At 49.0% G+C, this 10,115-nt stretch overlaps 1 protein-coding gene across 2 annotated transcripts; it reads left to right on the top strand.

Moving 5' to 3' along the window:
* Positions 1-4,000: 4,000 nt before the first annotated feature.
* On the top strand, positions 4,001-9,863 carry LOC136522946 (uncharacterized). Of its 2 annotated transcripts, none has more exons than XR_010776016.1 (2): positions 4,001-4,211; positions 9,521-9,863. XR_010776016.1 is itself a non-coding variant. In XM_066516742.1 (2 exons), the coding sequence occupies exons 1-2, from the start codon at positions 8,143-8,145 to the stop codon at positions 9,525-9,527; spliced, it is 861 nt and encodes a 286-aa protein (XP_066372839.1). In that variant the 5' UTR covers positions 8,129-8,142; the 3' UTR covers positions 9,528-9,863. The 2 variants fall into 2 exon arrangements, 1 of the variants encoding a protein (XP_066372839.1); XM_066516742.1 differs by lacking the exon at positions 4,001-4,211 and adding an exon at positions 8,129-8,996.
* Positions 9,864-10,115: the final 252 nt, after the last annotated feature.

Below are 10,115 nucleotides of genomic sequence, written 5' to 3'. Positions count from 1 at the left end.
AAACTCGTTCGGCTAGATTTTCCGACGCCTTAACCTAGGTGCTAAGCAAGTTCGTACCACCAGAGGTGTTACAACACCATTGTAACTAAGGAACCCTCTCTGAGCAATGCAGCTGGCCCCCATCAGCTGCTTTGAAGGTTGCTGACTGACAGGTTTCTGTGTGCAGTCCCAGTGCCTGAACCAATTTGTCACTCACAAACGTTTCAACACTCCCCGAATCCACTAGTACCAGCACTTGATGCTTGCCAATTCGAGCCAAAAGTTTCAATGTATGCTTACGTTTAACTTTGTCTGTTTCAGGTAACTACAAAGCACATACAGAATCATCTGCAGACAGGTTTTCTGAATGAACCTCCACAGATTCTTCAGATGCAGTCAAATCCAAGGCATCCCATAACTCCTCCAATACATGCAACGGTATCTGCTCAGGGCAAGAATGAGTGGTACTCCATTTACCTCCACATTTGAAACACAAGCCGTTCTTGCGCCTATACTGCTTGAGTGAGGCCAACTTATCTTCGGATTCAGTCCTCTGAACCTTTGTCACTTACTTCTCACCTGCACTGAGCCCAACCTTGTCTGTCAGAGTTCGCTCTGCCCCTTTGGAGAATCCCCGCCCAAAGGGTTTCTGCTTCAAGGCATTGAGCTCTTCTTCTTGTAATAGTGCCAGGGCACTCGCCGTGTCCACATCCCGTGGCCTGTGCAAGGCAATGGGTGCTCTGATTTCTTCTTTCAGATCAGCCAAGAACCGCGTGACAAAGTACACATGATCATAGGCCGGGTTGTACAATAGAATGCCGTGGGCCAACTTCTCGAACTGCGCTTGATAGTCCGCCACCGACCCAGTTTGCCTCAAGTTTTCCAGCGACTTCAACTGCCTCTGGTACTGATCTTTATCATATTTGGCAAAGACCAATTCACAGAGATGATCCCAATCAGTGATCCTTCCATGGCGCTCAATCGTCTGAAGCTAAGTTGTCGCCGATCCTTGGAAGTTTAGCGCCGCGAACCGCGTCCTCATCGCTGGGTGCACACCATAAACCTCGAAAAATAGGATGCAATGATTACGCCAGAGTCGCGGATTATCCCCATCAAACTTCGGGAAGTCAAATTTGGGAACAGGTGGCGAGCGCGGCAACTGGAAATGATCCAAATTGGGCGACGGCAAGAAATGAGGCTTAAGGTCGTGGGGCATACCCGTGACCGGGTGCAGCGGCAAGGCGCTCGGGGCCCCGCCGCCAACAACCCGGTGCTCGTGTCGCTGGCCGTGCCCGTTGGGCGATTGTGAGGTCGAAGCCGATGTCGGAGGGACGTTCAGACCGAACCACCCAGCCGCGTGAGGAGGCGGAGGAGCCGTCAGCGTGTTCGGCATCTGAGACATCGGCAACGGTGGGGGTGCAGGCGGACGCGGCATCACAATCGGCGGAGGTTGAGGAAGCGGCGCCGACACGGGTGGTGGCAGAGGCGGAGGGCGTGCCTCCAACTGCTGCACCCGAGCCGTCGTGTCCTTGGACTGCTGGATCATCGAACACATGGACGTCTCCGTGATCGTACGCCATGCCTCCAGATCATTGAGCTTGTCGAGCGTCGTTGTCATCATCTTCTGGAATCCGGCGAACTGCTTCACCATGTCTTGAACACCGGCGAGCTGCTGCGCCATGGAATCCATGGTCGTCTTGAGGTCGTCGATCAAAGACGTCATCTCGAGTTGGAATTTGGTGGATTTCTTCTTCGGAGCGGAAACGAATAGATCCAAGAGAGAAAAAAAAATCCCCCTCGAATCGACAGGCTCGCGATACCAAATGTGATGATCTAGCTACGATTTGGTGGATTTGGGGCGAACTGTAACAGAGTTTTGATTACAGGAGCAGAGGAACCGCTTCTACTTCTACGATTGTTCTGTTACAAGTTCGTTACCCAGGTTCTTCTGATGGTTCAGCTTATATAGCTGACGCCCGGCGTCGGGCAACAGCTCCAACTTCCCAACCGCCTGCCAGACGAGCAACAGTACACCGTCATACTCGCCAGCGGTCCCACCTGTCAGTCCCTGATACTGTGGGCAGTGATGGCTGACAGCGAAAGTCTCCAAGCTATCATGGGAGCAGGGGGCTTGATCAGTGGAGTATTAGTGCGGCTGGATTAGAACACAAGGGCCATCACTGTCGTCACTGGTAGCGCACGGACTCATGCACGCCGCACCGCGTGACCAAGGCAACGCTTCTTCGCCTTGAACCTCAAATTGTCAAGAGACGTTTCCATCGAAGCGACTTGCATCTTGCAGATGTGAAAGTAGCCACGATAATATTTCGTGCTCCTCTGTATTTTTTTTAGTTGTTTTCGACACTGACAACGAGAATGAGATCTTGGAATTTTCTCATTTTGTTCCATAGATTGTGCCTGTGCGGGACCTCAAATTGTCAACAACAGCAGTTCTTTTAACAATCACAGATGGGGTTGCTGCAACTCTGGCGTGCCAGTGCCAATGCCAATGCCAAGAGGATATCGCGCTGTGCTCCACCTTCTAAACTTTAAACTTTAGTAGTTGTTCTATCGAATATTTAGACACATGCATGGAGTATTAAATATAGATTATTTACGAAACTAAATATACAAATTGAGACAAATTTGCAAGACGAATTTATTAAGCCTAATTAGTCCATGATTTGATAATGTTGTGCTACAGTAACATGTGCTAATGATGGATTAATTAAGCTTAATAAATTCGTCTCGTACCGAGAACTTTTATAATTTATTTTTTTATTAGTATTCGAATATTCCATGCAACACTTGATATCCGATGTGACATCTGTTACACTTTAGTCCTGCATCAAACATGCCCTTCCTGCTGCGTCATCCCCTTACTGCTACCCGGTGCGTCGCCGCACATGGCATCATTCCCAGGACTCTGGCGGTGTGGCAGGCGCAGAAGGCCAGCACGAGCAAGTCGAGGGGCACAACAGCTGTGCGGTGGGAGTTTGGGCGAGCAGCGGCGGCGGCAATTTGGGCACGGCCGTCTGGGAAGTGGGAAGAATGCCACACGTGGTTCGTGTTTTGCGAGCGTACGTGTTCGGAACCAAAACTTAGACCACTTTTATCTTATTTTGTGGTCTAATGGTCTAATATGTTTTTTGGGTTAGCTAAAGTTTAGGTCTAACTTTAGATCATTTATTTAAAGATATTCTTCAGACCTCGCACAGAGCGGGAGCTCCCTGCACTAGATACATCCTTTTTATTAGATTTAAACTTTAGTGGCTCAGTTTTAGATGAGAGATCTAAATAGGGCCTTATTAATCTGTTTCTTTCTTGGTATGGCCACCCTCTAATTAGTTTCTTTTTTTTTAACTGGGTGAATTTCATTACTCAGGTGCTAACAGGTCGTTAGCAATAAATACATGAATGAACACTCTCAGGAATAGATTTGCTCCTCTCCCTGATTACATAACATGCATGCCTGATGATGTTTTTTTTCCTTGATTAGTTTTTTTACATGGCAAAAGATAGGACGCAATATATAGCTGCTAGCATTAGCAACGCGCGAACGAACAATAACGGCGCGTAGCAATCCAAGTAGAGCACGGGAGACAAGCAAAAGTTACCTGTTGTTTCCTAGTACAACGTTGTTTAGCGACTACTCCCTTTGTCCCTGAATATATATGTTTTTGCTTTTTGACAAACAACTTTAACTAAATATATATTAAAAATATTAATATTTATGGTACATAATTAGTATTATTGATAGATCTTTGAATCTAGTTTTTTAATAAATTTATTTGAAGATATAAATGTTCCACGTATTTTCTACCAATCAAGTGGAGTACTGCTCAATGACAAGATTCCCTCGCAAAAGGAGGTGGATTAGTGTACAAGGGAGAAGGGCCATTCTTTCCTTTGCCCTGATAGGCGGGGCGATGTACTGGTCACTGGTGCGGAGTGATAGATGCACTGTCCACTTGTTATTTAGCTGCTGCTGGATGCTGAGGAGGGAGTGAGGAGGGGGGACTTGTAACCCCAAGTCAACGTGTGCTAGCTCATATGAGCAGAGCCGCCTCCACATCTAGCTCGCCCCATCTCCGTTGCCTTGCTCGCCGATCTGCTGCAATACCCACCAGACACCGGAGCCGGAGGTAATGGGCATCATCAAGGCGGCGTCGGATTCCATGTCCATGGCCTGAGCCGAGCTTCTCTGCTGCCACTAGCCATGGCAACGCCAGGTCTGGCTGCGCTCCCTATCTTCACTGCTGCAAAGCGTTGTTATGTTGCAATTTGCGAAGCTGTTCTTGGTCGAGTACTGTTTGTTCTGCCCTGTTAGGTGGCATCCCCAGCTCGGTCATGTATCCCAAACCCAAATGTTACAGTAGCTTTCTTAAAAGCTGAGATTTATCTCCTTCGATTTCTTTTTTGCAAAGCTGCTAGTTTCACTTCTGCCCCTTTTGCTAACCTTGTTTTTTGAGTCCTCAGATAGAGCCACTTCTGCCTCAGATCTGAATTCTCGCTAGAAAAGTTGTGTGTAGACTTTGTAGCCTTTCTCCTGCTACCTGCATACATTTGTCTTCGTTTATTTGGTGATAATTTGGCCTTCTACGGTTCTACTTGTACCTCGTCTCGCTTAATTTGTTGCGTCTACCGATGAAACCACTGGGATCTGGAGTGGGTTTCACCGTTTGAGTGAATACGAATTTCCGTACTGTTTTGAGACACCATACGAATTTCCATACTGATACGTAAAGCTTGAGCTTGGGCCAAACATGGCCTAGGAAAAACACCGTTTGTCGGCCCGAAAGGGGTCGCCTAGGTCTACGCCTACCCAGTGAAGCTTTTTGGCCCACTAAATGTGACACCAGGCTTAGGCTGGGCTGGACTAGGTGGGCTACCCGTCCAACATTACCTCCCTTAACTTTTTGTGAAAGTCTGTTTTTCCTTCCCAAACTATAAAATTGGGCAAAACACATCCCTCAACTTTTAAAACCATTCATCTTACCTCCCTGGCCTGTTATAAGCGATTTTGAAAGCGGTTTTGTCTTTTTCTTTTTTATTTATTTCGGCTGAATCTTGAAAAAATCATAGTAAATCACAGAAAAATCATAAAATAAAAAATCTAATTTTTTTGGACTCCACATGAGTAGATGTACACAGTGAACATATAATTTGGTATGCTTTAGTACAAAGTTTTTGCTATGGCTTTAGATCTATGCTTTTATGTAATTAAATGGAATAATTCATAACTGCAGTTTCTATGGTCCAATTATGGTGAATTTTTTATGGTGGGCTAATTATTGTATGCTTAAATTGTAGTAAAAATTTCATACTCATTGGATCATGTATAACTTGGTTATAGATTTGAGAGAATTATCTATTTGGCACTGAAACAAATTAGTCTTTCATATTTGGCATTGAAAATTTGAACGTTCTTATCTGGCATCAAGTTGAAATTTTCTTCCGTAAATAGCACTACCGTCTATTTTCACCGGTAACGATGTTAAGTGGCTTGCAAAATGACGTAAGTGCCCTTGTTTGTAGTAAGTGTTTGTAGCTAGCACGCAATGCTGCTGCTGCACAAGGCTGCTTGCTGCGTTCATCGTGACCTTGGACTCGTCGAAGCTGAGCACGCCGTCGCCGTCGAAGTAGTAGGCCATCTCACTCTCGCTGCTGATGGTCGACTACGGGGAGGAGATGTCGCTGGTGGGCGAGTTGCTACTCCACGCCGGGGTGGTGTCGCCGTCATCGTCGCTGCAGGCACTGCCATTATTCTGAGCACAGGTCGCTGGTGCCGCAGCAGGTGCTGGCCAAGCGCGGCCACGGCGGCCACGCGCTGGATGGCCTTGGGCGACATGGCTGCGGGGGGCAGGTCGAACGGGAGGCGGAATGGGAAGTTGAGATCCACCGCGGCCGTCGATTCCTTGAGGCAGAGCAGCGCGGCGTCGTAGGCGCGCGCCATGGCCTCGGCGGAGGAGTGGGAGCCGAGCCATATCGGCTACCGGTGGCGAGCCCGGGGCATGCGGAGAAGCCGCAGCTGGCGGCGCCGGATCCGAGGAACGGCCGCTAGGCGAGGTCCTGTCCTTGCCGGCGAGCTTGGCGCTCTAGTAGTAGAGCCCGCCGGCCTCCGCATGCAGGCGCGTCACGAGCCGCGCGAACTCGGTGGCGTCAAGGAGCCCGTCGCTGTCCGCGGCCGCCGACGCCACCAGCACATCCGACGCCATGCGTGGCCCATGGCTTTCCGTGCAGCCATGCGAGGTCCGCGCCAGCGGCTTTTCGTGCGCACCTAGGCACCCGAAAACTCCGGGGCGGGCGCGTGGGAGCCGGGCGAACGCCATGCTCACCCACGCTCGCTTGTGCTGCCCACGCCGCCATGCTTGCTTGCTAGCCGCACTCGCCCGCGTCGCCGTGCTGGCCAGCGTGGCTGCGCTCGCCGCGTCGCCGTGCTCGCTCGTTGGCCGCGGTCGCCCATGCCGCCGCCTTGCTCGCTCGCTGGCCCGGTCGCCCGTGCCCCCACCGTGCTCGCTCGAGCTGCAGCGCACCGGATCCGGAGGAAACCAGCCGTTTCTCCCCCAACGCAATTTCTCTCGTTTCTTCCTGCGTTGAACCGTGTGAGGACGTCGTTCCTTCGTAAGGAAATGATTTCTTTTTCCTGTACCCTCTCTCTCTACAATAACTTCTGGCCTGGCCAAATTGCACGCATGAATAACAGAGGGGTATATTCGACATACGGGATGAGGTTGAACCAGTCAACTAACAGATGGACGGTGAAAACAGACGAAAGTGTCGTTTACAGAAGAAAATTTCAACTTGGTGCTAGATAAGAAAGTTCAAAATTTCGAATGCCAAATACGAAAGAATGATTTGTTTCAGTGCCAAATAGATAAATCTCCCTATAGATTTTATTTAGGTTTATGCTTGTTAAATATAAATAAATCTATAACTAAGCTATACGTGATCGAATGAGTATAAAATTTTTACTATAGTTCAATCATACAATAATTAGCTCACCATAAAAATTTTATCACAATTGGATCATAGAAACTGCAGCTATGAATTATTCCAATTAATTACATAAAAGAATAGATCTAAAGCCACATCCGAAACTTTGTACTAAAGCATACCATATTATATGTTCACTGTGTAGATCTACTCATGTGGAGTCCAATAAAATTGAATTTTACATTTTATAATTTTTATGTGATTTACTATGATTTTTCAAAGATTCGGCCGAAATAAATAAAAAAGAAAAAGACAAAACTGCCTTCAAAAATGCTTATAACACGGTCAGGGAGGTAAGATGAACAGTTTTAAAAGTTGAGGGAGGTGTTTTGTCCGATTTTAGAGTTTAGAGAGAAAAACAGACTTTCATAAAAGTTGAGGGAGGTAATGTGGACTTTTTCCAGTAGATTGGGTTTCGGTTTTTCTTTGCTACAGCACGAGACTAGGCCCGGTGTAGATTATAGAACAGATGGGCTTAGCAGCAGCTGACTGGCGAGTACCAAGCACAGCCCAATTCTACTTGTTCACGCCTAGTCCGTATACCTTGTCACTTGTCATACACTCTTCATATCTTGCCTGTGTCCGTTTCAGCCTTGCCTTCCTACAAGTTTCTAGGGAAAGAGTTCTGCTATAATGTTCCAACCCTACGCTCTTTGGAGGACATAACATAGAACATAGTAGAGCTGTTGAAGTATAGACTAGTATGGCAGCTCAAATCAATTATTTTGGTACTAGGTTATAGTCTATTCAGATGACGGAATAGTTTAGAAGGTTTAATTTATGTGGGTCACCACCACACAATCAGAAAAAGAAATTTAGCGTGCACAACAATACGTAGAGGAGTCGACAAAAAAGGGGAGGGGGGGGAACATACCTTGACCCTGAGATGAAACTGACCTTGACACGTGCAACGTGTCGGTTCACTTGGTGGTTAATGATGACCTCAGGTCTACGTTGCGTTCGCTTACCCTTTTCGGCTATGGGAGATTTGGCTAGAGGCTTACCTGTCATTCACTCCAAAAACAAATACTTAAGCCGTTGAGGGAAATAAAAGGGAAGCTTCCTTGTTCAGTTTCTGCAGCGAACACCCCCCTCGACGCGGACGTTGCTATCCAGCCTCTTATCTGTTCTCACTTGATGAGTAAATAAAGACTAAAAAGACCCTCCATGACTGGCCAGGAGGGGCACTCCCGTCATTCTTGTCTCTTCTCGCTCTGTAGAAAATTGGACAACGACAAAGATAGAGCGCGCTCTCTTCTCTCTCTAGCGCTGCACTCACTCTCCTCCTGGCAAGCAGCTTTTGCAAATTTGCATTGCGTTGCGCCCTACATGCTCCTCTCTCCTCCAACGAGCGAACCGCCCTTCCCCGGTTCCCCCTCCCTCCACACCTCAGATCCTCCCCAACCAAACACCATGGTGAACGTTTTCGCCGCCTTCGGCTTCGCCGACCTGTGTCTGGCCTTCGCCGCCCTCGACATCTTCACCTTCCTTGACTCGCAGTGCGGTGCGGGCACCACGACATCCGATCAGGCCCCACTGCTCGGCAGCGTGGCCGAGCTTTTGCCGCCGTTGGCTGCGGTGGTGGTCCTCTTCGTCGCCGTCGCGCTCATCTACCACCACCTGATGGGTCGCCGCGTCGTCGCCGTCCCCGTGGCCGGCGCGGGCAACGGGCGGCGCTCGATCTCGGGGCTTGTCATGTTCCTGCTGTGCGTCTCCGCGGGCACGCTCGAGTTCATCGTGTTCGGGCACGGGCAGGCCGCCGGTGGTGGTGGTGCGGGCCACGGCGCGCTCGGCCTGGCTTCTCTCCGCGCGCTGCCTTTCGCGGCGACGGCCACGTTCTTTTTCGGGATGATGCTCATCATCGTCTCGCACATCCGCGCCGGCCGTGAGGGCGGCGGCGGTGCCGTCTCCGGAGACGAGCCGATCCAGGGGCCACTGCCCCCACTCGCCAAGGTCGCGGCCGGAGCGGCGGCGGCGCTCGTCGTCTTAATGGCCATGGCCCTCGCTCTCCACGGAGCCAAGTAAGTTCCCCCCAAACTCCACCTGCCGCCGACCGACCTCACCCTTCCCGGCTGCCCCGCCGGCCCGCCGTGAGCCCGCGCATCCACCCTCCGCCCCCGCACGGTACCGCAGCCCCGCCTCCCTTTCCCCTTGCCGCCTCGGTGTTCCGTGCGCCCGTGCCTCTTCTCCGGCGTCCCCGGCTCCCCGTCTTGCTTTGCTTTGGTGGTGGTGGTGCGGTGGTGCCTGCTGGGAGGAGTCAATTATCCATTGGAGCGTGCCGCAGGGCGCAGCATTGCCGGCTGCTTGCCAACCATTTGCTTTGCTTCCGCGTGCTGCTTCGGTGCTTCCTCGAGCTGAACCTTTTAATTTCCCCTAGAACAGATGGATGGTTAATGATCATCCAATCACAACCCTTTCATTATACATTTATACAATCATCTTTACAATTTACTCGTATCGTTTACCTTTTGCGGTGTTCAAGATTGGTGGTTGCATATACAGATGATTAAACATAAAATTAATGTGGGCAATCTTGTGTCTTCAGGTACTAAAATTAAAGCATGGAAGTAGAGGTGCTGTCTGGTTACATCCATTGGTATTGACAACGGCCTACCACAGCAGATTTCAACAACATCTCCATAAATAAATTTTTGTATGTGTAATTCAGATGGATCATGTACTACAATATGGTTGTTGTGGTTACTTGTGACTGCGGGGTGGAGTCAGCTGCGATACTGTTTCGAGCTTGTGTGTCTATTATGGTCGAAACTTGCGTATGCATCTGTCACCATTTCGTACTATCAGACATATGGGAATGTGTGGTTGAGTAATATGGTACAATCTTCTGTGTTGCCGAATGTACCTGATGATTGCTAATTTTACCGATTTGATTTGAGATTCTTGTATTGGTGCACTGGCATATGCAAATGTGCAATAAATGCATGTGTTGCCTTTTGCCTAGGAATGGACCATTTCGGGGGTGTTTGGTTAGTGCTGGGAAATTTTAGTCCCTGTCCCATCGGATGTTTGGACACATGCATGAAGTATTAAATATAGACGAAAAAAATAACTAATTACACAGATTGTAGCTAATTTGCGAGATGAATTTTTTAAGCCTAATTAGTCTATGATTTGACAAT

This window comes from Miscanthus floridulus, chromosome 18 (genome assembly GCF_019320115.1).
Source record: "Miscanthus floridulus cultivar M001 chromosome 18, ASM1932011v1, whole genome shotgun sequence".
Classification (NCBI taxonomy): Eukaryota; Viridiplantae; Streptophyta; class Magnoliopsida; order Poales; family Poaceae; genus Miscanthus; species Miscanthus floridulus.
This window is presented reverse-complemented; position numbering and strand designations above follow the sequence as displayed.

Excerpts from the sequence above, each read along its gene's own strand:
- LOC136522946 (XM_066516742.1), top strand. The coding sequence starts at position 8,143 with ATGACTGGCCAGGAGGGGCACTCCCGTCATTCTTGTCTCTTCTCGCTC.